At 41.4% G+C, this 27,654-nt stretch overlaps 4 protein-coding genes across 4 annotated transcripts; 2 read left to right on the top strand and 2 right to left on the bottom strand.

The window, feature by feature from the left end:
- The first annotated feature begins 1,564 nt into the window (after positions 1–1,564).
- On the top strand, positions 1,565–8,207 carry LOC114870664 (max-interacting protein 1-like). The gene is made up of 6 exons (XM_029175624.3): positions 1,565–1,937; positions 2,959–3,061; positions 3,251–3,280; positions 4,332–4,446; positions 6,058–6,229; positions 6,321–8,207. The coding sequence occupies exons 1-6, from the start codon at positions 1,709–1,711 to the stop codon at positions 6,482–6,484; spliced, it is 813 nt and encodes a 270-aa protein (XP_029031457.1). The 5' UTR covers positions 1,565–1,708; the 3' UTR covers positions 6,485–8,207.
- A 216-nt stretch (positions 8,208–8,423) lies between these two features.
- Positions 8,424–12,067, bottom strand: smndc1 (survival motor neuron domain containing 1). The gene is made up of 6 exons (XM_029175625.2): positions 11,916–12,067; positions 11,467–11,586; positions 10,940–11,082; positions 10,366–10,527; positions 9,838–9,991; positions 8,424–9,019 (listed from the first exon to the last, which is right to left on the bottom strand). Exons 2-6 carry the CDS (start codon positions 11,584–11,586, stop codon positions 8,882–8,884), a joined length of 717 nt encoding a protein of 238 aa, XP_029031458.1. The 5' UTR covers positions 11,916–12,067; the 3' UTR covers positions 8,424–8,881.
- Positions 12,068–12,667: 600 nt separating this feature from the next.
- On the top strand, positions 12,668–15,079 carry bnip4 (BCL2 interacting protein 4). The gene is made up of 6 exons (XM_029175626.3): positions 12,668–12,826; positions 13,187–13,358; positions 13,464–13,524; positions 13,675–13,781; positions 14,095–14,244; positions 14,471–15,079. The coding sequence occupies exons 1-6, from the start codon at positions 12,784–12,786 to the stop codon at positions 14,511–14,513; spliced, it is 576 nt and encodes a 191-aa protein (XP_029031459.1). The 5' UTR covers positions 12,668–12,783; the 3' UTR covers positions 14,514–15,079.
- Positions 15,080–15,156: 77 nt separating this feature from the next.
- ppp2r2d (protein phosphatase 2, regulatory subunit B, delta) lies at positions 15,157–19,881 on the bottom strand. The gene is made up of 10 exons (XM_029175622.3): positions 19,647–19,881; positions 19,376–19,450; positions 18,814–18,911; positions 18,547–18,712; positions 18,340–18,452; positions 18,064–18,241; positions 17,787–17,951; positions 17,291–17,460; positions 16,978–17,069; positions 15,157–16,864 (listed from the first exon to the last, which is right to left on the bottom strand). The coding sequence occupies exons 1-10, from the start codon at positions 19,651–19,653 to the stop codon at positions 16,585–16,587; spliced, it is 1,344 nt and encodes a 447-aa protein (XP_029031455.1). The 5' UTR covers positions 19,654–19,881; the 3' UTR covers positions 15,157–16,584.
- Positions 19,882–27,654: the final 7,773 nt, after the last annotated feature.

Here is a 27,654-nt window from a genome sequence, read left to right on the forward strand (position 1 = left end):
GGCGAGCGCCAGAGGAGCCGAGACGGCCCGCCAGCTGGACGAGCTTAGCCCGCGCTGCTGTGTGCAACTATGGGATGCTCGGCCCGCTCCTTCACGGGCGCATGCACGCGCGCACGCGCCTCCGCTGCGTTGACTGCGCCTCCTCTGTGACAGCCGAGCCGCTGGTGTAATCCTCAGGCTTTTCAGATTACTACAGTTGAGGTCACATTCTACACCAACCTTCAGCGGGTCAGCTTTCCACGCACAGCCCGTCCAGTCTCTCAGCAAAGATGAGCCTTTTCCTGTGAGTCGCTGTGAGTTTCCAAGCCCCCCCCCCCCCCCCCCCCCCCCCCCCCCCCCCCTTGTCCGAGTCTGGCTGCATCTCTCCGTCCTCCTTCACGTGGACGGCTGTAGATTTAAAACCAGTATTTGGCCGATGCCCCTGCAACGCGGGATTTCGTTGGACGGAAACTGCTCCCAAACGATAACGTGCAAAGCTTCACGAGGCACCTTCGCATGGAGCCTGTGTTCAGGAGCGTCTGAGTGCGTCAGGCCTTGCCAGGCAGCTGAAATGGACTCCATGGGAGGGTGTTCTCTCTCACAGGCGTCCGTTACAGAGCTGGCCACATCTGCAGTGGGCCAGCCATCTGCACCCATTGTCTCAGAGGCACAACACAACCCTGCACGCATGGCTGGCCCTGTAAAGGCAGGCCCTTTCCCGTCTGTCCTCCTCTATCAGTCACAATGTGGGGCAAAATGACTTCTTAATCTGTGGAGAGAACAGCAGAAGTCGGCCATCGAGCTAGAATTCAATTCAATTTCAAGGGTATTTTTGACAATGGGATTACGACTTCTACGTTTGGTAAATTATTGTCACTTGTGTTATCGCTTAAATTCTGCTGGATTCTGGAAACAGCCCCTAAGGGACGAGGGACGGCCATAATTTGAACTAGTTTATTCATTTCCACGACTTTTAATCATTTCAGAATGTGATTATGCAAATGAGACAATGTGCCCTAATCTGGAGAGTAAATAAATAATACTCTATGTACACACTCTCCTACATTAAACTATACTTTAAAGTACCATATAATATAAACCAGCAGTATTCTAACCTCTATAACTCGTCTCCCTATAGATGTGCAGAGATGTTAATTGAACATTACAAGCAGAGGAGTAATAATATTTTGCTATTAAAGCATTACTGTCTTCGGGCCCTTTATCCACACAGTGATTATATATTTATAACTAAGACCAACCCTGGCAGCTGTCCCTGACACGCAGGTTGCAATATTGATTCCTCTTATTGTCATGTGGCCGTGATGCCTTTCACTTCATCAAGTCTCTTCCCATGCATTTGCACTCATAACTGTAACAGGAAGCTTTTCATTTCCATAATTACTCAGCCTGATGTGAATTTAAATATAGCAACGCTGAAGCAGATAAAAGCCGGCGTTGTTTCAAAATGTCACTGGACATGAGTGTGTTATTTATGTCTCCCCAGCAGTATTGATAATGAGGATTTATAATGGCACAGTTGACAATGAATGCAATGTGCATGCGTTAGTGGGAGGGATTATCCATCAAGTAGGGCAAGTGGCTGAGGCTAAAGACTGCAATTCCACCCAGCCTAGTTCATTTCAGTCATCCGCTCTGTGCACAGGCTGGACAAGGAAAGCCATTCAGACGCTGTTTATTTGTCCAAGCCCAAACAAAGGCTAAAGTAAAAATGGTAAAGTATATGCGGCAGCAAAGCGATCTGAAGCCCGAGGAGGTCCTGTCGGAGTCTGATGCGTCCATGGACCAGCAGGATTTCGGAGAGATGTCCGACTATTCTTTCAGCGACGTTTTATACTCCAAATGTTCCGCAATGGACCAAATCGGCACTTTTATGAAGAACGTGCAAGTGCTGCTCGATGCGGCGAATTACATAGAAAATGTCGAGAAGAACAACGGAAGTAAGTGAACACGGGCTGTAGGGGATATTACCACGTAATGCGCCGAGCAGACAACAATAGAGGCGAAGGCGACAAAAGACGCGCAGCGCACAGATGAATTGGCCCAGTGATATTTCACCTGCTCCCGAAAGCCTGCTCTCTCGTCGGCTTTACGCTTACTATACGACAACCTAGGAAAAGTAGTCGCACAATTGCTGCATTTTCTATTCCGGAAGCAAATTCATTGACAGAGACATATTTTATTGCACAACCGCCTGCAGCTAGATGTTCTGCTCCCATTGAAACAGTTTTTTTCCAAACCACGAGAACTGAAATAGGCCCGACTGTATGTATGTATTTAATACAATGTGCACCTTTAAATGCATATACGTAGGCTGCTCAAATGTGCTCTCAGTCATTAAATGTTCCCTTTAATCTTTTCTCTCGGTTTATCGTAGTTTCATTCGCGATTATGCGCTTAAAAATAACCCGTCCACTCATAAATATCCCACATACGGGCTTTCTGTGTGAACTGCAAGTGCGATTTACTTTTTGTTCTCTTATTAAAAAATCAGATTCGAAGCCGAGCTATCGTTTTCAGGGACAGCTGCTGCTTCCTTGTATGTGTTGTTCACATGGTTTCCACATGGAACAAATTTAGACGTTCTCATTGGCTGAGACACATGTTCCCAGCGCGAGAGTTGGCGCGCACAGCCAATCAGAGTCTAGTTCACGTCTGACGTCATATGTTACTGGGAGGAAGGGATCATGGGAAATGTAGGCCGTTTTTGTTAAAGCCAGTGTGGAATAGAAATGTGTTGTGACAACAGTCTCACTCGAGGGCTACTTCACAAGATTTTCCATTAACGCACACGCGAAACACGATTACATCATCAATCAAAAACAATCAAGAGTCAATTTATGTGAACATATTTTTGAAATACTGTCAGTCTGTGTAAAGTTTGTGTTGCCACCGATTCTATAAGATGTGGTTTTAAATTCTCTTATATATTTAATTGTCTTCATTGTTTTTTATTACCAGAATGTGAGCATGGATATGCATCAACATACCCGTCTGCTCAGACCGCACATCAACAGAAACAACGCAAATTCAAGAACAGGAAATTGGACAATATCCACAATAGGTAAGAAGATGTTATAATAAGCGTTCCAAATGAAATATATGTGACAATGGTTTTAATTAGTGGGCTGTGTGTTTTTAGTTGAATGCTACATCCTCTCAAACAGTCCTTAGGAGTTTTAGATTCTAGGCCATTTATGTTGTTGCTTCATACAATGCGTATAACAGTTTTGTTTATTTATCTTCTCCACAGGTCAGCACACAATGAGCTGGAAAAAAACAGGTGAGGAAAACAAAACAGTGCAGCAGAAACCTGTACGACAAGCTAAGAACAACTAACATTCAAAATGTTTACAGTGATTGCTCTTTCACAGTTTGAGTGTTTCTTGCGTATACATAATACACATAAAAGTGTGTTACAGTGAATCTGCACAGTCTTTAATCTGCTGCAATGAGAATGAGCTTCACACGTAGATTATCTTAACAACCAGCTGTTTCCAAACAGCGCTTCAATCTGATACACCAGAATCTTCCTCTGTTCTGCAGAGGTTGCACATCTTGGCTCAATGCTAAATATACATTAACCACACATTTCAAAACAACATGTACTGCAGGTCTATAAATCAAATTACCACTATTCCAAGACTCAAAAACTGTATTTTTAATCAAGAATCTGGAATTTACCTACACCACATGATAGCGGTGTGCATTTTGCAAGGCAAATAAAAGGGAGGTGTGACATTGTCTCAGAGCAGCTCTGTTCCTGGAGGACAAACGGGAACCGTCTGTTTCCAGACAACGGGGCTCCTTCCTGAGAGATTCCCAGCTGCAGATCTAACAGCAGCAGCTTGCTTCTGTTGCTCCAGCATGAGGCGTCATCTGCCCTGAGCAGAAAACAAATGTCAGGACGCTTCTCCAAAAATTACTTGTGCAGCCATGGGTGGGACACTCTTGATTTGCAATATTAATCTTTATAAAACATGCTTCTTTGATACTGTGCGATTTTTTTTATTCCAAAATGGTGGCCAATGCAGGGAGAATGGATGACATCATAATTTGACCTACATTTTTCTCCATTATTTGAATGGGGAGTAAATGTCCTTTCCCCGTTTCTGCATTTATTCAGAGCACAGATCCAGAGCTTGTGAAGGATTAGATATTAACATGATCACTAAGACAATTAATTGTCTTACATTTTTGGGTCTAATCAAACGTGATGTAGGGATTCATTGTTCAGTTTCCTGTCAGATGTAATTATAATGCATTATGCATGCTCTCCCGGGTATTCCATCACTAAATACTAACCACGTTCTTGATTGTGTCTGATCCCGCAGACGAGCACATCTCCGCCTGTGTTTGGAGAGGTTGAAGTCCCTCATCCCTCTGGGACCAGACTGCAGCCGGCACACCACGCTGGGTCTGCTCAACAAGGCCAAAGCACATATCAAGGTGCGGTAATGTAAGGCATCGAACATGTCTGTTCTGGAAATACTCACGATTCAAAGCGAAATGTTTGCCCATTGATCACAGGCGTCTAGGAGTGAGAGATATCAGGTCCTGAGTAAAAACTGATGCTATATTGACGGGAAATATAGACCTGCAGCACTACTGGGAAGGGTTTTAATATACAAGGGAGGGTCATGGAATCTATTTGATGTCTTTGTTGGACCCAATTTGAATCCAGGGTGATGAAGATTTAAGCCTCACCAGGCAATAAAAGAATCCTGTTTTGGTTTCAGAATAAAATTGTATTTCTCTTGGTGGAGCTTAACCTTCAGAGTCTAGAAAAGTCAATGAAGCCCAAGGTCCAGTTCACCTGATTGATGGATGTGTGACAGAGACCCATCTTAGCTGGCTACACTAAACACAGAGCTGATACCAGCTGTTCTACTTTTACTAACGGCTGAAGGCTAAATGAGACATATTTTCCAGGCGTGTGTGTACAGTCAGTTTTCTTCTGGCTATTAAATGAACTGCACCTCGAGGCACCATGGCCTCGGCGTTTAGCCATCATGGCTGCTGCTTGGTGATTTCAGTTTTTTCATCCCTTTGAACTCACATCTCCCGGGGCTTTTCCCACGGCTTTGCTCTTCAGGATGTTGATCCTTAGTGAGGTTTTCATTAGCTTTTCTGTCTTTCATGCTATGGGATAATGTAAGATAAATACACTGACTGTAGGTCTTGACCACAGAGTTTGTCTGAACTACACAAGACAGACAATATGCTCAAATGAATCTGCAGCATCAAAGCATCCAAGACTCAACGCTTCGTATCATTTTTTGAAATTGATTTTCTTAAGCCCAGCCTGTGCAGGCCCCAGCTGTGGAAATCACTTGATGGAAGAGTAAGGGCTGCAATATGAAAGTAGTCTCGGCAGTAGTCTGTGGGAGTTTATCACAGTGGGGGGTAATGAACAAAGTACCTATGATGTCAACTGTTGACTTTGGACTTGTCGGTTTGAAGTCCAGGAAACGTGACTGGCGAACGCTGCTGTGCTGTATTTTTAGAACCAGCCTGTGTAGTAGAGTAAAAGGGTGTAACAGGTGCAGCCAGCATGAAGCTCAGGAAAACATCCTCTGCTGAGCTGCAGGAGAGCACAGAAGCTGAAATTGGTCTGGAAAAACATGTTCCTTACAGAAAGTGTGAAGGCTTTGTTGTTCTTAAAAAGCAGAAATTACAGTCAAATAAACAAACACGTCACAGCTGAGGTGGCCAAAATAAATTACACATGACCTTTATAATCTTCTGTATACGGTTACCCACAAATCAGTCACTCAGCCTCTTCCTTCCAGGCAACTTTCAATTATAGCCACATTACAGAGACACTTTGGAAGCCAACCAGCTACTTGCTGTCCTTGCATGATGCATAATTAATTAAAAGGCACAGAGGATGCCACATCATGTGGCGCCGCCCCGTTCTCATATTCATGCGCCGCACTTTACGGTTAATCATAATTAATATTTCTTACAAAGTTATTCACGGAAGCACTAGGTCACAGCGGGTCCACACATGCTAAATAACAGGATCGTCTGTAGGCTTACGCGCTTTCCTCTTCTTAGAAACTTGAAGAGGTGGACCGGAGAAGTCAGCACCAGCTGGAGACCTTAGAGAGGGAGCAGAGGCACCTGCAGAGGCAGCTAGCCCTGCTGCAGACCCACGGGGACAGGGAGCGGGTCCGTATGGACAGCCTGGGCTCCCGGATGGACTCTGACCGCTCAGAGTCGGATAGAGGTGTGCTGTTTTTTTTTTTGCTTGTTAACACTATTTGGACGTCAATCGTTGAAATTCGTTCTCACACAACTTGTCTTTTGTTTTCGAGCAGAGGAAATCGAAGTGGACGTAGAAAGCACTGAGTTCTCCCATGGAGAAATGGACAGCGTAAGCACCAGTGGTGCGAGTGACGTGGACGACCACAGCAGCCAACAGAGCTCGGCCAGCGATGAGGGCTACTCCACGTGCAGTCTAAAACTGGCCTTCTCCGCTTAAAGCACCAGCCGGCGCGTTCACTTCAGCTGCAGTCTTTAGGGCTTTTCACCTTTCAAACTACAGCTCCGGTCTCCCCTGCAGCCTATCTCGACTGTCTTCAGAAGAAGAACCAGCCTCAATCCCACCTTTACCTTGACAAACGAAACGTCTACTCTACCCAAGAACCAGCCTTAAGTGCAACTCTGTCAAAAAGGTTAGAAACGGTCTCCTTTCCGAACCCAGGGGGCTCCTCTGCATTTCACGCAGCAGCCTCAAATCCAACATCTCTGGCAATATACTGTTTCCACTTGTTCAGACTTGACTTAACCAATGTCCTGAATGTCCCTTTATCCATTACCAGCTTGAAGCAACCAAATCTGCAATCCGTAACAACCTACGATCGCACCAGTGTTGAACACTGAAGGGGTAACTCCTACCTTTAGTCAAGTTGATCCTCTGAAACCAGCAAAAACACACTAAATCCAATACCAGCTAAAAGCTTACAATTCAGAACGTTTGCTTCACTTGCCTTGTAAAAAACATTGCCCTTTTTCTTTGGATGATACATCCAGAAGGCACTTCTTGTCAGAGCGCAAGGCAGTAGCAAGGGCGAACATGTCTACTTTGAAAAAAATGTTTAGAACACTTCTTAACTTCTGCTTTAGGACCCACAACCATCACTGATCCATGTGGTGTTGTCTCTTTGTTCAAGTGAACCAGTCCTAACCTAACAAGGGGAGTAGTCCACCCTTGTTGTTCTAATTTATTTAGCATATGATTATAGTATTTATTTTGGGTATATTTAATTGTACTGTAGCTAGGTCCCAGTCATACTTGAGAAAAAAAAATATTTTTGTCTTTTTTTTTTCCTACATACAATGAAACCCTACTGAAATCATATCCAGTGTAACCAATTTAACACATCATGCATTTAGTCCAAAGAATGACATCTCTCTCTGACACACTGTGCAGAACTTCAGTTTTATTTACACACTAACGATCAACCCACACTTATCCAAGCACACGGCTCAAGCAATAATTTGCCAAGTGTCACAGTTTTTAACACTGGCTGCATTTAGCACACTATATTGTCCGTCCATTACCAAATTTCCTACTTGTTCCATTGCTGTATCAGTTGATATTCAGAAGGAAAAAAAAGATTGTAATTGATAAAAAAAAAAGTCGATATGGTGCATGTGTACTGAATGTAGCCTCTCTAATCATGCTGTTATGTGCTTTGGATTGGCATGTCTTAAAAATGTCTGTAGCATGGACAACACACACTAATTTTGGTTTGTAAATTAAATTTAATACTGTGTTCTTTTGTGTTGTAGCAGTTAAATATTGACATTTAAGAGTTCCCATAAAAATTCAATGTATATTTGACACACAAATTGCACTGCTAACCCATTTAAATCCATAAAACCAAATAAGACATTTTAATATGACCATGTATTTGCATTTTCACCACCAAATTGTGTCTTAACATAGTTATATGACTCTTGCACAAGTTCCTTTTTACAGGTCTTTTTCCCCCCCAACCGGTTTGGGAAACTAAAATGCACTATGAAAAAGACTTTTGTTAAGGACGTATATTGAAGCACAGCCCAGAATGTTTTTCTTGTGCTCAATCAGCCATCCAAGGTGACTTTTTGCAAAACATGTGCTGCTGGTCCCCTGCAAATACTTTGTTACAGTTCCTGATAATTGACCCTGGAATCTTAATAAACCTCTTCCACCCAGACATGAACCAATGTTGTCTTTGTTTAGAGTATCTGACATGTTCTAATAGCTGCCTTCAGTGTCTTGCTGTGGTTGGGGTTGAGTTGAAAAACAACTTCTATTGTGTTGAGCCAACAATGGTACAAAGCTTTACTGCCACCTACAGGATCTGAGAGAACCGCAAAGAACATAAACAACAATATTTTGAAAGAAGATGGAATCAGTTTTTTTTACAAAATGGGAAAACACAAACAATGTTTATTTCACTGTTATATGTACAGCAATAAATGTAAATTCAGCCATCTCAAACCAATACAAATACTGATGTGAAGACAAACCAAGAACGGGACAGTGTTTAAAATCAAGCCTCAAATTTACAAGGGTGTGTCTCTACACATCTTATCTGGTATTTGGTCACATGGACACAAACTGCAGCTCTTACAGCTTTAGTAAAACACCATTTTCTGTTCTGTTATAGCATTTGACCTTGTAATGCAGGGAAATCCCTTCTACTTTGATTAATTTGTTGTACCTAGACTTTATATATAAGAAAACTACATCAATATCTTTAACAATTGTGTGCAAGCAATTTCTTTCAAAGCTTTCTTTACTTGAAACTTAAATCTTGTATAAACATAAAGGAAAGCACTGATACAGCCGGTATACAGTGAATTAATATGTACAGAATATATTAGGTCATTGTGGCATTAGATGTCTGACATTGTATTTTGATGTGTCATTGTACTGGGTCATTGGCTTGTCTGCAATACCACATGTTCCCACTCCCACCTTTCCATTTACGCTTTCTGGGGATGCAAATATGCTCCTCTTGACCTACAAAACAGAGAGTCATTAGTGCCTATAAATCTTAGCTGATAGCTACAGTATCTTACTGTCATTAAGGTATGCTAGACGTGTACTATATCATACTGCCCAAGATAACACTCCTACACATTTTTACATGAAAGAAAACTGTCATATTGTGATATGTTAATTAGAGAGAAACGCATTTATATTCAACGTATTTAGGTTACGAAGGCACACAAAGGCACAGATAAGCTGCATTTCAGACAAAACGAACAATTAACTGCAGTCAAGTCATCAGTATTTTGTTTATGTGTACTACTGTACTAGTTTACAGAGATGATCGCTACTTTAAGTTTTCATACTATGACATCTGATTTGTTCCAATTATGGAAAACTAGAAAAGAAATACTGCAAAAATTGCTAGAGCTAGGTGGACCCCCAGCCAAAAGAAAAAGACAATGACAAAATAAATATTGTAAACATAAAACTCTAGCTTAATAACAAATTGCATAATTTTATTGCACATATTTTGATAATTGTAGTTTCTTACCTTCATTTTTATATAATTTAAGTACATCTTATGTCAGAAATATTCTTTTCAAATTTTCTTTAAATATCGTGATACAACTTCAAGACCATATCGCCCACCACTAAGAGGCTAGCTTAAACATAAAGTGTAATCTCACTATAAGCAGACGCTGCTTAACTGTTCAACTGGTAAAAAACTTCAAGGAGGAAAGGATAATGTACAGTACGTTAGCAGTGTTCATGTTTTGCTTAGTGTACCATGGATTTCTCAGACCCTAAAATAAAAACTGGACTTCAAAAAAGGCACTGTACTGTACCTGTCCTTTCTTGTTCTTTGAGTAGGCCTTGTTGTTGAACTGCTGCCACTTTGACTTTTGCTCCTCTCTCTCCTGCTCCAACTCCTTCATCCTCTGTACCTTCTTTTGGGCTTTCTTCTTTTTATACTCTCTCTGCTCTGCTACCTGCTCTTTTCTGAAAAATACAGACAATGTTGAGAGATCTTTACATATTGTCTCATGTACGCATACAACAATAATCATTTAAAAGATATAAACTATTTGACCATGAACACAAAACATATTGCACTTAATGATTATATGAATAGAATTATTACACATTTACTAACCAATGTCATCTACAATGAGAGAGAAGCATATAAGAATTCCAAAGAGTGAAAGATATTCTGTAGTAATGGTTTTGTAGCATTTTAGACATTTTATTCTATGTTTAAAAAAAAGCTGATCCTAAAAAGCTAAATAAAATATCTCTAATAACCCATGTACAGTTGAAGTCAAAATGCTTTGGCTGTATGCACAGTGAATAAAATTGCAAGACTTTGAACATACTTTGATTTGGGCTTTATGCCCCCTTCCTTCTCAGAACGCTTCCCCTCTTCAACTGCTTTAAGGTTCTGCAGAGGAATCACTTCAGCATTCCCATATCCAGAGAAGGTGACTGCCGCTGTTCCATTTTCATGGTCTATCTCCTCAATCTCAGCCTCATATACCCTGTGGAAGAATCACGTCTGTAAGCAGGTGAGTATTAACCAAAGACTCAACCTTATTGTTAAAATGAAATTCTAATATAAATTATTGCATATTGATCAATTCATCTTAAGTAACAAATATTACTGTCTTTACTTTGTGTGCATTTTATGATCAACTAAATACAATAGTTCCAATGAGCCAACAGAATTAGGACTTTTCACTACTCATGAAATAAGTCAAGACAAAATAAGATAAAAATAGATTTTTGTAAATAGAAATATTAATAGTAATAATAATGAATGTTATACATATCTTATTCATGTATTAAAACAAGTAAGTTGGTCTTACAGAACACACTGTTAAGACAAGTGAGTCAGATTATACTGCTGTGACGTATATGATGTTTTAGTGAGAAGAGGCTGGAGACACTCACTGTCCATCATGACTCCACACAGCCATACAACCATCACCCACTTTCCAGCCATGCTTCACAGGGACTTTGTCTGAACCTTGAATAGTGGACGCACTATCAGCAGGCTGTGAGGACAGGAGGTCTTTTGTCAAATCTATGACTTCCTGTAAAAGAAACCCAATGAAAACAGAGGCTCATTAAGGATGAAAACACTTTTTTTCTAAAAGACCTGGCTGAAAAAACTGACAATAAAACAAAAAGTAAAAAAGTCACTGGCCAAGCATGCCTTGGCTAATCTTAAAAAGATCATAAGAGCTATAGAAAAACACCCAATTCAGAAATGTCAATGTCAAAAATGTCCCATAGTATGGCAATTCATACATTTGACTCAAAACTATAAAAAGGTCTTTCTTTTAACAATACATCAAATTTGAGACAATCATATATTGAAACATTGTTGTATTAGTCACAATAACCCACAGATTGTTGTTGACAGCCAACAGATTGAAGGTCTGCTGTTAATAATAATAATAAGCAAACAAACTGACCTGTAAATCTTTCTGTAGTTTGCGGAGGTCTTCGTTGTCTTCGTCTGTAGACAAAGCGACTTCTACTTGTTGCAGCTGTGCTTTGTAGCTGCTTAGCTGCTTCACCAAATCTTCTGACATCTGTGTAACAACAAAGAAGCTCAGCGATTTCTACAGAAGCTAACGCTAGCTAACACATGATCCAAAAGCTTAACATCTTCAAAAGCTATCCTGTAAGTTCACCTGATCAAACGAAGTGCTGCTGTAATATCTATTAAATGCACAATTCACCAAACACTGGTTACTCCATAAACTACAATAAGCATTTAATCGTTAAAAGACGTAATATTAATGCTAGCTCAAAACCGTTAGCAAGTTGGATCGGCCTTCGTCGACACAACATACGACGGCTAATGTCGGCTGCGAGCGGCCGAGAATCAATAACAAAAAGTGAATATGTTTAAATTTACCTTGATGTGTAGTTTTCAAATAACAAGTCGAGTTTTTAGATATATATTTCTAACCCACTGCTTATATGACCAACAAAATGTTCCCCTTCGTCTCATATACAAATAGCCGACCGGAAGCGAATGAAGGATAATCTCGCGATAACACCAGGTCGTTTCATGTACTTCCGCGGGAAGGTGTAGAAAACGTTGCTAAATCTGTATGTAAAAACATACATTGTATGTTTTTGTATGTAAAAACATACATTGTATGTTTTTGTATGTAAAAACATACAAAAACATACATTTTTTCCATCTAATAAAATATTTCATGTGTATAGAGAGAAGAGTGTGTAGAGAGAACATGAACCTTTCAACAATATATAATGAACAAAGTTGAAAGACTCAAGTCCCTGTCGCTGTTTCTTGAATGGATGCAATAAATAGATTGCTGGCAAACACAGCTTTCAATGCCACTAATAGAGCATTGTTCACATAGTACTACTGCTGCCACAGCTTATCCTAATGAGTTGTCTTAACGTCACACACCTATTCTGTCCAGATCTCTGTGCCTTTAATGATCTAAGTGGGTGTCCTCATCCAGAAAATAATGCAACGCTGAACAAATATATAATAAAACTTTTCTCTTGTTTTTTGGATCGCTAAATGCGCATATCCGTAAACGGTCACGCGCATTTATGTGTACAGGCAGCGCGTGCCTCGCGTAGCCTCCTTTCTCAGCCAATCACGTTTGAGATAAACACAATATTGCGTCATTGTTATTGTGGCCGCTGGGGCTACTGCTGCTCGCAGGGATTTCGCCATCATATCGCCTACGTTTGGGTCTCCAGAACGTTATAAACGCGGGGAGCTGCGGGAAATCACTAGTGCAATGTCGACCCACAAAGACCTTTCATCTGACGAGAGCTTGCAAGGTAAAGTACAAACGGTAAATGGCAGTAATCAGGCTAGTGCCAGCCCACAGCGAAGGAACACGAGTGATCATGAGAGAGAAATATCTGTAAAGCTGGAGCTACACCATCGACGTGTAAAGCGGACTTTTAGCTGTTTTTAGCTTTGACAACCTCTCTGAATAGTATAACGCACAACGTGGAAAATCTTTAATAAGACGACAGGTCGTAATGCAGTAGTTATTAAAGCTCTATTGCAATCTTGCAACATCTAAATATCGTCAGGCCAACGACATCCCCTTTTAGCTTGTTGTTGTAATGCAGCTAGCTTGTGTCGATGCTGGATCCACTTGGCCCCATTAAGTGTTTTGTCTTTGTTTTAAGGTTCCTGGGTTGAGCTGCACTACAGCGGCACTGGCTCTGAAACCACTAGTCATCATGGAAGCCAGGAGCACATCTCCACGTCGTCCCAGGATGGAGACCTGGAGAAAATGCTGCTAGACGCACAGCATGAGTCGGGGAGAAGCAGCTCCAGAGAAAGCTCTCTGTGTAACAGGTTTGTTTTAAAAGAGGGACTCCACACGGGTTTAATGTGTGTCGTAATAACGCTTTTTAAACGGTGATCAAAGTTTCCTTGGTGTAATTGTGTGTTCCTCAACAGCCCGCGAAGGGCACCAACCCCCCTTCTTGTGTGGAGAGGTTCAGAGGGAAACAGCTCACAGGTATAACCGGCTTTAACCTCCAGGCTCTTTGAAAGTACTAGTGTAATGGAATACAGCAAGATACTTTTCTTAATCTCTTAATCTGTGATGACCAAGTTTACGATTGGTGTGTTCTCACAGCATCTGATTATCCGCAATCTGTGTTTTTAGTCAGATGAAGATTTCCAAGAAAGACGAAAGGAAGTTGAGAACCAGATGAAGAAGAATGCTGATTGGATCTGGGACTGGTCTAGTCGGCCTGAGAACAATCCACCAAAGTGTGTAATCTCCTCATTTTCTTATCAAGTTTTCTTATTTGATATAATTACTGCAGCATTTAAAATTAAAGCTGGAGTTACACAATTTCAGAGCAACTGCCAAGTGAAAAGTGGAAGTAGTTACAGGAGCACGAAATTCTTAAACCCTCTCGTGCTAATCTCATGCTTTATTATTATTTTATGGCATGATTTGTAATGGCAAGTCAAAAATTAAAAACGTCTGGTTGAGCTTATGCGTTAGTATGACATTAAAGTGGCTCTTATTTACTTTAATGTATTCACCACAATGAAAAATTCATGTGCTTCTCTCTAGGGAGCTTCTGCTGAGGTACCGTAAGCGCTCAACCTCGCTCAGCATTAGGAACACCAGTGTCATGAAGAAGGGAGGGGTTCTGTCTGCTGATTTTCTGAAGCTTTTCCTTCCCTCGTTAATAATTTCTCACATACTTGCTGTTGGCATTGGGTAAGCAGCATCATTTAATGTCTAACTGGTAGCATTTCAGTACTTCGGTGGCAAAGCTGAAGGACTTTTATGATGGGGATTTTTAATGTAGATGTCAGAATTGATCTAAAATAATGAGAGAATGTCATTTACCTTATTAGGACATTCTGTTTATTGTTAATGGTAATTTGTATCTAAAGCATATACAGAATCATTACATTTCTAATGTTTGACTCTTTTCTTTTAGAATATATATTGGGAAGCGCCTAACCTCCCACAACACCTACTAGGTGAGATGGTGATGGGTTGCAAAGCCTTATCAGCTGCGACCATATTGGCATGCCTTAAAACGGGACCTTTTAAAGATCTAGAGAGGTGTGTCACATGACAAGGTCCAATATGATTGAGTGCACCACATCGTCCCCATCAGCATGGACAGCTAAGGCTCCGGGTACATTCATGAACAAAACAAGTGACCAATCCCATGCTCCTTGCTGTTGTACATGTCTGGAGAAGACTGATTGCTGCTTTCAGCTCTTTAGGTCCACACATTAGGGAGCTAATGAATCACTGAAATCATTGCCTTCTTCTTTTTGCAGTGAGATATTACTTTTCATTATCGGGATATACTGCTACCTTTTTTCAGATCAACTGTGAATTATGGAAATTCTTTGACTTATCATTTTTATATATCTTTTTGTTTAACAGATAATTTCCTGATTGGCTTGTGTTTATGGCAAACATTATTAGTTGTTCTTTTGCATTATGCAATATGATTATAGGAAACATCTACTGGTAACTGGCTGAGATCTGGATCATTTGATTCACCTTACACAAAATAAAAGTTGAAAACACATGTATGGGTTTGATGAATTTACAAACTCCTTTATATGCAGAGGCGTGAAAGTTTCTGGTTATCAAAGAGACACCATGTGCAGATGAACACAATTAAAATTTTATTGAACTTTGGTCAAAATAATAAACAAGTGAATACATTGCCACCATGTTAGGAATCAATGGACAAAGACAATGCATTATTATGTGTTTGTTTTAATGTCATCAGTATATGTTTTGTGTTGTCAGCCGTCATTTCTGCATTCACAATTATGGAGATAAAGATCCACATTTGCAATACACGGCTCAAATTTGAATGATATCCCTAATAAATGAATAAGGGCACATGTATGAGGCCTGTCTAAATCTCCTACTTATTAAGTGATCTGGAGGCACTCTTATTACATAAACTGTACGGTGTGCAATCTTCCTCCTTGACGTGTTTTCATAGACAGCCACATATAGCAGCAGTATATGAGGACATAACTCTATAAAATAGGATTTACAAATAATGCACATGAGGTTTGTAAAACGTTTGGGGACATAACTTGTAGCTGTCACTGATAGAAGTAGGTATTAAGGCTGCAAATTCCCTTTGTCTTGGGCCCCATCTTGTGCCATGTACTTTCCAGCCTGCATCCTTAAACATGGTTTAAAAACAACAGAAATTATTCTCTTGACACAAACACATTATTGGTTGTCTATAACAGTGGTTCTGAAACTGGTAGCCCCAAATAGTATTTCCATAACACGTTTGCTTGAGATCTGCTCAAAAGACAGTGGTGTGACTGGACGTATTTCCACCTCTCTACAACATAAAAACATGCAAAGCAATAAACATGTTTTAATACATACTTCTAAATTTAAAAACACATCTGTAGTTTTAGTTTCTTTTATTATGTGGATGACAAGGTGTATTTTGAGTAGATACAGTCAGTGAAATTATGTCACCGTATTGACTGGGGTAAAGTAAGAGGAGGTAAGGAAGAAAAGAAACAAGTCCACGTTCCAAATTCATGGCCTCTTCCAACGGTAGTTTAGCCTGAATACATGGCCAATGGGGGGTGGGGGGGAATGTTACAGTTAGGCTTATTGGCCATTAATCCGTGCTTCAGAGGGCCCAAAACCTTTGAAATGATGTTACAACTTTGACAAGACGTCATTTAGGAGCTTCCGAGAGTTCTGTCATTAAATCATGAAATGAAGGCTTAAAATGTCAACACAAACACCAACGTTCAAGAGTTTGACCTCTAGAGAGTGCCATTCCGTTAATTAGACCCAAACTGGGCTTTCTGGGTCAGGGGGGCATGTTGAGTGCCCTGGTGCCGAAGGCAAAAACAACCTAAGCTCAGACTCAAAATAAAACAGGCCTATGGATCAACCTCCTGTGGCAAAAAAAGTAGACACGTGCTTTCAAATTCTTCACCAGGAGGACAACGAGGCTGCTTCTTCTTATACAGATAGACAAGTAGTAGGCTTAACTACACAGGTACGGTAAAAGCCCTATCCTCTGGAGCCCCAAATCTTCTAGTTGATTTTGTCCTGGAAAATGTACAAGTTGTTGGTGGCTGCCACAGCTATCACGTTATCTTTGGGGTGCCAGGCAGTGTGCAGGATCTTCTTGTTGAAGTCCAGGCTGTCTACGCTGATCTCATCTTTCTTCCTCTTGCCACCAGTGGACACTTTGCGTGGTTTGAGTGTAGCCCGTGGTTTGCTGCTTTCCCGGGAGGCCTCCAGTGTGATGTCTCGCCTGGTGTTGCGATCAAACATTCGGAAGAAGTTGTTGTAGGAGCCGGTCATGATGGCACTGACAATAGAAGTAAAATTAAACACTATAAAACCATATTTCAACTGCCAAAGCAACATAAACAAAGGCGCAGCACATGAAATTCTGTCCTGTGGTAGAACAAAGGCACTAACCTGTCGCTGCCATTCCAGCAGCACTCAAACTTGTCAAAGATGCAGTCATTTTCATACAAGGAACAAAGTTTACTGCGAAGATATTCATGGACCTGCAACAAAACACAGTCATTAACTCAAATGTTCAAAACGTAACAATTTGTAGAAGCTAAAAATATATGCTCTGGTTTTGTTACTTTAATCTCCTATTTTTACATAAAAGCAAAATCAAACCGTCTTCCAAGATTTTTAATAGTAAGCTACCTAAAACAACACATTATTTAATGGTATGAACTCATCAGACAAAAGTTACTAGACAGACGTGTTTATGCACCTGATACGTCTCCACAGGCCTGTTCTCCATGTTGAGGTCCCAAACTTTGACGGAGAGGTAGTCACGTGTCATCATATAGCGTCCGCTGTGACTGAACTTCACGTCCGAGATGGAGGAGATGATCTCAGAGAAAAAGGATCGGCTGCTTGGATCCTCAGGCTCTTCAAAGACTTTAAATAAACACAAGTTGTATATATAACTACTTCAAACACCTCATTCAAACAGCTACTTCAAACATGGACTCCAGGACTAGCACAACTCAGTTCCATATGAAAACAACTAGTTATTCAAGTGTATAAAAAAAAATTAAAATAAATAAATAAATATATATATTCTGTAACATGAATAATAGTATACAGAGGATCCAAAACTCAAGTCTTCATAATCATTCTGACCAAAAAACATTACAATATAAAAGGAATCAGCTCAGAATCAGTTACTCTATATGCATGTTTTTCCTCACTAACTGGACAACCACTACAGTAGACGTACTTACACTTTGAGTGCCTATCGCAGAGTGCTGCTGCTCGCATGTCACATAGGCGGATGGTGCCTTTGCTACTGCTGTACACAAAAACATTGCATTGGTGTGGATGGCACTCAGCAGCTGTGATTACTTCTGTCAACTCCTCCATGTTGGCGGGCTTGATGTCTACAATATCTGGGGAACATGCTGTTAAGGAACTAGAAGTATTATGTTTCATTCTAATGCACAAAGACTACTGGGATACAGAGATGGTAAATGTTTGATTCCGCCTGAAGAAAAAGGATACTAAAACTTCTGTCTGTGATTTCCAAGTGCCATAGATTTATTCTTAGGTCGTCTGCAGAGAGGTACGTTTCATGATCACTATTTACAGAAATGGAATTAATGTGATAAGTGTGTGCGTTTGCAAAGATCCTCCGTGGGCTTGCTTCTACCATAAGATCCATTGGCATCAGTACTGGTACCTGAAAAGTACAATACACGCACATTTAGGTAAGACTTTAGGAAATCATCAAAAACGTGATCTTCAAAACTTACAGTAGTGATGTGTGATTAAACATACCCGTAAAGAAGTGATTCTAAAGGGGTCTCTGAGTCGCCCATCTTCATCTTTCAGGTTGTAACCTTCTGCTCGTTTATCTCTTTCACTTATTTTCCACAATTTGATAGTTTTATCTGACAAAAAGGTTACAGAAGTGTAGAAATCACATTACAAGTGGAATAAACACTATGTGACTGAGAACAAACAACAGGCCCAGCTGCCTCTTACCATTTGTTGAAAGTAGAAAGTGAGCAGCATTTTGTTGGGGTAGCCATCTTATTTTATTAATTTTTTCCTCAATTTCTAAACTTTTCAAGTAGTCAAATTCTGGCTCGTGACTCTGAAAAGTGCTATACACATTGTACTCCCCGCGCAGGTGTGGACGATTCTTAGACTGAAAAAGAAAAGCATGGTAAACCACAAGTCCAAGTCGTAGGTCATAACGTGAGACGCAATAAGATAGGGAACAGACTGGTTTGGCCGTGTGAGTCTTACCTCCTGCTCATGCTGAAATATTACTACTCTGCCTCCTTTATCTCCAGTAGCAAGTAATTCTCCAGAATAGTTGAACTCAACTGTGGAGATTATGTCGGCTGAAAATGGACACAAACGTAACCAGATTTAACAGCTCAGTTTACACGATGAATGGTTCTGATGACAACTGGGATCATGCTAATGCTATCTAACACACGGACACAGCCTTACCCACCCGACACACACACCCATCCACATATGAATGAATGAATGAAAACAAGCATGATGTCACTCATCAATGTATGGACGCAGCACATTTACGTCATGGACACGGTCGCTCCCCTTTAATAGCCTAGCCACAACCTAGCACACATTTAGCTAGCGACATGCAATTACTTACACAAGAAACTGAGTTCGAACAGTTGAACCACACACACACCGATGACAATAGCGGCCTTATAACAAAACTCATACGACTTTCTAGCCGACGTGCATCTCCACTGCAGCCCACAGAGCATCATCAGACCACCCTCCAGCTAGCTGCTCACCGCTATAACAAGCTAACGTTTGCTAGCTTACATACCTTCCGCAACATCTTCATCTATCGCTCCTTTCACTTGAGAGAAACACCACTGAAAATCATTTCCTCCTGCAACCCCTGTGGGAGAGAACACACGGTTAGTCCGACACGGCTGCGCATTCCGCCCGGCGACAAAATGACCTGACAGTGACACAGTTTGACAACTAGCCACCTAGCTCGCCAGCGCTAACGTTGGCTAGCTAACTTGCAGATTCAGGCCATCACACACACCAAGTGAGGTGGATCATCTTCCTTCCTTTCAAAAGTAGCTTACCCGCCATTGCTTCATTTAGCAGCTCTTGCTGTACACAGCTTCCAATGCCTAATCAACCAGCGCGGCTTGCTCCGGAACGCAGATAGCATCCACAATCAGTGGGAAGACTCGGGTCCAGATCTGTCAAGACCACGGAAATTATCCGTGATTTTTTTTTCTTCCAAAATGGCGCACAGTACATGGAGAAATGACGTCATGCACGCATGCCACATCCTGACTCCAGCCATCCTCCAGAGCATCATAATATCACATGTGCGTTTAGTGTGTATTGTCTCTGCTTTTAACTTAAGACCCTGACTTCACACATTATTGCGCGCTTCCTGCGCTTGTTTAAATCAACTCCAGCTGTTCTCTGGTGGCTGAGACAGGAAACACTTAGTGCATATCAGGATGAAGCTCAGATACTGAAGCTGAAACAAACTGAATAAAAAACAATGCGTAGATGTGTGACGTAAACATACATTTTGTTTTCTTAATCAAAGTTTGTCATTTACAAATAATATGAAAAAATAAATCCTGCTAGTATATCACATGGTACTGGTACCTTCAAGTTCCGCTTATTATGCTCAAACTGTTCTTGTTTACTGTTTGCCTGGCTGTCGCTAGTGTTACTATATATTCTTTTCCAACTGAGAAAAAAATGTATATAAAGCGCCTTAGTTTGTTTTGTGCGGTCAGGGAGTGACATCTAGTGGACGAGTGGCGGAACCGCAGGTTTTTGTTGGTATTTTGCATCCATCATAAAACATCCACTACGAGAACAAGTAGTCTATTAGAATTGTGAAGTTACTTTAGAAAGTATGAATTTTAACTTTTTGTAACAACAAATCAAGTACTATTTTTGCAGTTAATATTTCATGCTGTATTGATGGTAAATCGTTCATCCATCCATTATCCATGCCACATATCCTTGTAAAGATCACAGAAGAAAAGCAAAGCAAAATAATACAAAATCATGTTTAGTAGTATTTGTAAGTGGATCTTTTTGATGATAAATAAGTTAAATGATTACATTTTCAATTAGAATTTCATACTCTCAATACTTTTACTTTTTTTGTTTAGTAATTAGCAACAATGAAATAGAAAATGTACTGGAGATGATCTTTGCCTCTGACATATACAGCATACAACAAAAACATAAAAGTACCCATGTAAAGAACGTCATATTAGAAAATATGGTTATTTTTGTCAACCAAGTGCTGTAACTGTGCGCTATCAGTCCATTTCTATTTACTTTACTTTAAAATAATTGAAATATTTAATATACAATGTATTAGGAAATTATATATTGCAAGAATAGGTTAAAGTCACTGTTTAAAGATTGTAGTAAAAATAGATGTTAGAGCTGTGTTGTTTTTAGTTTGAAGCTGTAAACAACACTCTTACACTCGGCACAGTGAATTGGGAGGATAATAGCCCACGGGGGCTGATTGTGCAATAAAAAAAAGTCACTTTGAAAAAATACAAAAATGGCAAATGCTGATGAAGTAGGAGAATTTTTAATATATAGGCCACATTGCAGTGGATTAAACAGAATAATCAGAGAGTGTGTGTTCCTTTAAACACATATTGAAAAAAAACCTCAAAAACATCAATTAATAAATAAAATAGATTCCTGTGTTTGCACAGCTGCTTTAAATAACACAGTACCCCCTAAACAGGCTGCTAACACATATTTATTTTCATCATTAGGTCACTGGACTCTTTGGGCTAATCATATTCAAAGATATGGTCTGTCTATGACTCAGTGATGTTTTATGTCCACATAGCTCCTATATTTGTTTTGTACATTGTCCTGAAGGTGGCAAGTGAAAAAACAGGGTTGTACCCTCAGACCTGGAGTAAAGCTCACCAAAACCTCGCTGGTATCTCTGGAGCTCCACATCCTTCTCATCACTCAAACAGCGTCCCGTGGGAAGAAGCAGAGCAAAGGCCTGGAGGTTAGAGAGGCTGCAGTATAGCTATATCTACAGATACAGTATATAAAGATGGACCAACTTGTACCTTGAGTAAAGGTACATGCTGCTTGAAGTGTGCTTCCTTAAAGGAATTAAAGAGCCTGAATACAAACCACAAAGTACTTTTAACAATGGTCGGTGTTTTAGTCCCGTTAATAATCATATATAATAGAAATGTTTGCTTTAAATAAAAAACAGTGCTTTAACGAACATCAGAACTACTTGGACCTCTAGAAGGTCTATGACGCCCCCATAGGAGCCCTGTATAGATGCACACAGAAGAACCTGGGTTTGCTTTGAAAGCTTCAACCTCTGAGAATGCAACAAAACGTGAAGCTGTGTGAAATCTCTCTGCCCATAGAGATTAATGGCCAGATTAGAGCACGGGATAGAAAACAGCACTTCTACTGTCCAATTTAAAGATTCTATTGAAATGCACTCACACTGAAATTCCCATCTCTTCAGCACAAACTATCACTGATGACTGTTGCTCTGACATCCACTGTGCTGTTACAAAAAAAGTTTGTCTTCAGTGTCTTCAGTGTGAAGAAGAAACGTCTGAACTGAGCCTAATTTCTGTTCAACGTCGATCTTAACTGTTGTGCACATTCGATCTTTCACGGTGCACAACAGCGCCAGTGTTGTGGCTGTGACTGTGTGCGTGCCTGCACGCGCGTGTGTGTGTGTGTGTGTGTGTGTGTGTGTGTGTGTGCGCGCGTGTGCTGCCGTGCCGTAGCTTCATCAGGTATAAGGAGAGGTGTTGACTTTATTCCGAGCCTCCAGTAACACCACTGACTCTGATAGTTCCCCATCCCTGTGGGAATTCATTATAAGACAGCTAGAGGCTGCTTGTGGATGGTTACTGTGCTGCCCGTATGTTAACTTGTCGCTATCGCGCAAGGCAAACATGTGGTGCAGCTGCTTTCTCTGGCTGTGGGCAACCTGGAGAGATTGATTGGTGAGCCTTCTGTTTTATCCAGGATCAGGGCCACATTCAGTAGACACGGTGCCTCCGGAGAAGCAGCCATTTTCCCCAGAAAATATGGCTCATTACCAGCACAGACAAAATGAAGGTATATTGACTTTTTAACATCTTACAGCGCACCTATTCTTGAGCCGTTTAACAGCAAGCGTTTGTTGTCCTGGAAATCTTTTCCTCGTTTTATTCTCATGTAACTAAAAAAAACAGCCAACATTTTAGCCTACAAGTCTTTCACATATATATATACATAAATATTAAAGCAAGGCTATTATCCTCATCTACTACAGGTTGTGTGTAAATACCCATACACAAGCGTTTGCACCCTGCAGACAGACCTCCCCTCCCCCCACATTTGGTCCATCAGACAGTTTTTAACACAAACCATTGGCCAGTGGATGTGTCTGCTCTGCTCAGGGGCATAAGCTGTGTCCAGACCCTCAGTCTTAGCTCTCTCTCTCTCTCTCTCTCTCACACGCACGCACACACACACACACACAAACAGCAAAGACAAACACAATCAATTATTCAAGACTCTTGTTTTGGCTCATGTGTGTGTTTTTTTTCTCCTCTTATTATTTCTGTTCTGTTGTTTCTATAGCGTCCACTGGCAACCTAACAGCCAGGAGGCCCGATGAGTGAGATATGAGGCCCGATGACTGCAGGTCCGTCCGAGCCTTTGTAATTTACATGGCTGGCTGTAATTTGTATGCGCAGCCTTCGGCGTGGTCTCATTGTCGAAAGGGAAGAATCCTTGTGGCTCCTGAAGGAGGCTCGGAAGACAAACCTTTGTCTCCCCGTTTATTTCCCCCAAGAGTGAGCATCCTCGGCGTGATCACGCGGCGCCGCTAAGCCTCGCGCTGAATCACACTCGTCATCAGCGCAAACAGCTCCCTCCTCTTTATGTTTTATCAGCGGCCGCCGAGCGGCTCAACGTCGTCGCTGAGGTCCCCTTCACGCGTGGGAGACGGCGCGCGGGCTGCGGTAACGCGCGGGGACCGTCACTGTTCAGTGTGCAGACCCGTGCACTAGATGGCACTATGGCACTTATTATTCAGTGCCAATGGCTAATTTCCATTTGGGAGGATAAGCGTGCAGCTGACACAAGCCATGATCACAAATGGCTTGTTTTCCTCGAGCTGATGTTGAGAGCACCATAAAGAACTCGATATCCGCCCACATTTATTAATCAGGGCTTTTTGACCTTTCAGCACTTGGAGTAGTGTCAGCTGAAATATATATAGGCTCAGTGAATTAGAGTCGCGTAGGCCATTAAACTTTTCCGCTTAGCCGTCTCCAACTTTACACATGCAGATGTTCTTTGTCTCTTCTTTAAGTGAACATCAAACAAAATATACTTTGGCGAATCAATGGAAACAGAGGCAAATTGCATTGGGAGGATATATTAGTTGTGAATCCTTGTAGCAATAATATCCTTGTAGCAGATCATATTGTAGATACGATGGGTTAAATTGCACTTGTGGCTTGCCTCCAAACAGTCAGGATGTTCTCCCAGGGTGACAAGAGAGCAGCAGCCTCTTCCTCTAATAACGCTCCACAATGAGATCCCGGCTCATAACATAGGCCTCCACTATATAGAACAAGTATTGGAGGCTTAGCAGCTAATAAAGTGGCAAGTCTTCAAATCCATGTCAGAGGAGCTGAGTGCCACCGGGAGCTTTCATAACACTTGTATGTGCAGGTTCAACTGCAGTGTAAAGGTTACTCATCCGCGTTGCGCTGATCTAACCTGATGAGTTGCCGTAAGCCCCACAAATTTCAAGGCTGTGTTTCTTATTTAAAGAAGCGGCGCTGAATAATTCGCTCACTCTCTCTAAAAGAAGGCAGGAATAAAAAAAAAAAAAAAAAAAAACACAAGGCAGGAGCGTGGAGTGAATGTCTGAGCAGCGCGAGGCACTGACAAGGTGTAAACGCGAGTGTCGCCGCAGCCGCGTGTTGATTTACGCACGTTAGGCCTGTTTTGGTTACACTGATTGTTGGTGCGATTTCATTTTTCAAACCAGAGCGAAAATTAAAATACACACCAATTTTCTTAATTGAATCTCGCTGGCCTTTGAGTTCACTGAACACAGCCTCAGTAATTAGCCTTGATTGCCTGGTCTGGGCTTCATAAACGGTCTCCCCTGCTTTCTCTCTAGTGAACCTGTCCTTCACTCCAGCACAGACACTCCTCCAGCATTTCCACCCACTTTGTTTGTGACTCTTTGATCCACAGTATTCCAGTTAAAGTTACACCCATGTGCTGCAAGTTGAAACTTTCAGCATTGTTGCTCTGGGGAACCTTATACCCGTGGCGCCTTCTGCTTTTGTCCTTCCCTTTAGCAACAGAACTCTCCTATGGTCCCGGACAAAAGACTACTCACGACACCATTTTATGATCTCTGTGATGATACCGTTTCCTTCTCCGGCTTTGCATGTTACCTTTGTCCGCTCATCTAATCTGAAATGTTAATGCCAGCGACATCACTGTGGCTTCTCCAACCAGACAAGCGCTGATTTGGATGCATTTTCACTGTGACCACGAAAACTAATTTAAATCAGTACTTTTTTTTTTATTTGGGCCGCGATAATGTAAAAGTGTAAAAGCGAACGATAACCAAGTTGAAAACAAAACGTTTAATTTTCCTTTTCCAATTATACTGATGTGCACTATCAGCTGGACGACGACCCTCCCAACTCTCGCTGGGTTCTGTTTGTGCACGTGTACATAAACATGCTAAAATTTGCTCGCGGGTTAGGATGTGTACCAGAGCTACACATGCACGATAAGTCTAATTGAAGCCACATTAAAATCCTTTTTTTTTTTTGCCGCAACAATATAATCTGGCATCGGAAACGCAAACAAGACGAGAATAGCAAATAGAGTATATTAAAGTAGAGTGTGAAGTGCCGCGATGTCTTGCCTCTCCAGTCTGTCTAATCACTATGTGAGTGAAACATTCATGGTACACTAGATCAGTTCAATATTTAATTTCTCAACAAAGACTACATGATGGAACAGATGCTCAAACTTTGTATGTTTCTCAGGAGAGCAAAACTCACTTTCACGGAAGCTATTGAGCAGAGATTGTGATTGTGTACAAGCTTTGTCTTGACTTCTCCCGGCTCCTCACCTATGCACTAAACGTACAGTCATGGATATAAACGCTGCTCAGACGCACTGAGTGTGCATAGTGAGTCAGTCCTCCAACCATGGACTGAATACATCAATTGTTTACATCCAGGGGCACTGGAAAAGCATGTGGGGAAGCACATCAGTGATGCACCGAGGTTGCCCTTTGCCTGCATGTCACATTTCAAGTGAAAATTTGACTTGGCATGTTTACATAGGATTTCTTCATCTCCCTTTTAAAGCCCTATGGGCACGCTGAAGGTGAGGGGAACTAAGATTATTATCCCCTGTTTCTCTGAGGAGCTTTTCTTTATGCACACCCTCACAGATGTCGACATTTGGTTAGGCGGTGTACATAGAAGCCCCAGATTATCTAGCGCTTCAGGAAGTCTGTTTAGCTAAAGTTAGGAGTGGTTACTTTCCTGCACCTTCCTAATTTACCCCCGCGTTTTGCAACCTGGAGGCGCCTATGCAAAGTCGAGCATCTGTGTTGAAAGGACTATTAAAATAATAGGGGCTGACTGCACGCTGCTGTCCATCCAAAACCACTGGTCTTAGCCGTAATGATGGTCACATCAATAGGCGGCTGGTGCAGACGCAGACCTAGTCGCAGGAAGCGTAGCAGATGGTGTACTATATGTCATAATGCTATAAAATCCAACAGGAATTGACAATTGAAATCCCACCCTGGAGTTTGCCTCTTTTAGCTTGGGCATAATCTTCTCAGGATTTCAATTGCAAAGTCAAAGAGAGTAGCACACGGGGACTAGTTATCTGGGGCAAGCGCGGTCTAAGGTTGACAATGCAAAGACTATGTTTATGTGCATCACACATGCTATACTGAACGTTTCCCAGAGTGCGAGCACATCCTCCCCTGAATTCTATTCCTCTTCCCACGTCCCAGCGCTGCCGTGGAAAGTAGGCCAAGTGAGCACCAGGGCGTTGCTTTTTTAAGATGATCAGTTTGTCAGTGTGTTTTTGTGTGCGCTCAGGACGGCTATTCATGTGGCTTGACTCCGTAGAACAAAGAGCAGCTTTATACAATTTGCAGCACTTCCAATAGCGCGGAAAAGGGAGAGGTTGCAAAATAGGGACAGGACAAGTGTGGATGAAACAAAGACAGAATCTGGCTTGTACTCTAATTCATTTACTTCCTCTTTTCCACCTCTTTGTTGCAGCAAAAAGGTCCCTTGCCAGTAACTCTCTTCTGCAGGATCATACTGTACTCGGGCTGGCGTGGCTTATTTTTAGCTATTGCTGTGCAGCTTTCACCTTGACTCTCGCCGTCTTGACATCATAATTAACATTTCTGTTAATAGCAACGCTGTTCAATATTAAAAAAAAAAGAGGATATCTGACTAAAATCAAAACGCATGTGTGGAGAAGGGAATGAATTGTGCTCATGTCTGACACCCTGCCAATCACCATCTTATCTGCCTTTGCTTAATGGTGGTAATCCGAGCACAAGTCAATTAGAGTCACTGATGCAACATGTTGAAAATATACATTTTCATGAGGGCGTCTTGAGAATTATTGGACTCCTGCAGGTGGGGGAGCAGGACTACAGGCTGGCAGCGGCTCCATCAGAGGTCAGCAGGCAAATTAAAGTTCTCCTGTGTGCTGAGGCAGACGCTGCTCCCTGTTTGGCCATGCACACGCACATGCGCTCTTAAAAAAAAAAAAAAACAAGGTTAAAGCTGATCCCTCCCGTTTTGGAGGCCACTTTGCTCCATGCAACATGTGCCCATATCATACTTACTGATGAGATTTGTAAATGACCTTTAGAGGCAGATTTTAGCGCCATGAGTGGCACAGTCCGTTTGGCATTAGGGCGCATATATTATAAGTTAATATGTTCCGATTTAGGGCTGAATAATCAAATTTACCTCACTTCCATCAGCACCGCTGAGAAATGCGAGGCGGTGTGATAACTTTTTA

This window comes from Betta splendens, chromosome 15 (genome assembly GCF_900634795.4).
Source record: "Betta splendens chromosome 15, fBetSpl5.4, whole genome shotgun sequence".
NCBI classification, from domain to species: Eukaryota; Metazoa; Chordata; class Actinopteri; order Anabantiformes; family Osphronemidae; genus Betta; species Betta splendens.

Coding starts and splice junctions, on each gene's coding strand:
- LOC114870664 (XM_029175624.3), top strand. CDS start 1,709: ATGGTAAAGTATATGCGGCAGCAAAGCGATCTGAAGCCCGAGGAGGTC. Junction 3,062..3,250: donor TTGGACAATATCCACAATAG/GTAAGAAGATGT, acceptor TCTTCTCCACAG/GTCAGCACACAATGAGCTGG. Junction 4,447..6,057: donor AGGCCAAAGCACATATCAAG/GTGCGGTAATGT, acceptor TCCTCTTCTTAG/AAACTTGAAGAGGTGGACCG.
- smndc1 (XM_029175625.2), bottom strand. CDS start 11,586: ATGTCAGAAGATTTGGTGAAGCAGCTAAGCAGCTACAAAGCACAGCTG. Junction 9,992..10,365: donor GGCATAAAGCCCAAATCAAA/GTATGTTCAAAG, acceptor TGTATTTTTCAG/AAAAGAGCAGGTAGCAGAGC. Junction 9,020..9,837: donor CAAAGAACAAGAAAGGACAG/GTACAGTACAGT, acceptor TCTGTTTTGTAG/GTCAAGAGGAGCATATTTGC.
- ppp2r2d (XM_029175622.3), bottom strand. Junction 17,952..18,063: donor AATCACAGACAGAAGTTTTA/GTATCCTTTTTC, acceptor CATGTTCCCCAG/ATATTGTAGACATCAAGCCC. Junction 17,461..17,786: donor CTGCGATAGGCACTCAAAGT/GTAAGTACGTCT, acceptor GTTTATTTAAAG/TCTTTGAAGAGCCTGAGGAT.
- bnip4 (XM_029175626.3), top strand. CDS start 12,784: ATGTCGACCCACAAAGACCTTTCATCTGACGAGAGCTTGCAAG. Junction 13,525..13,674: donor CAGAGGGAAACAGCTCACAG/GTATAACCGGCT, acceptor CTGTGTTTTTAG/TCAGATGAAGATTTCCAAGA. Junction 14,245..14,470: donor ATACTTGCTGTTGGCATTGG/GTAAGCAGCATC, acceptor CTTTTCTTTTAG/AATATATATTGGGAAGCGCC.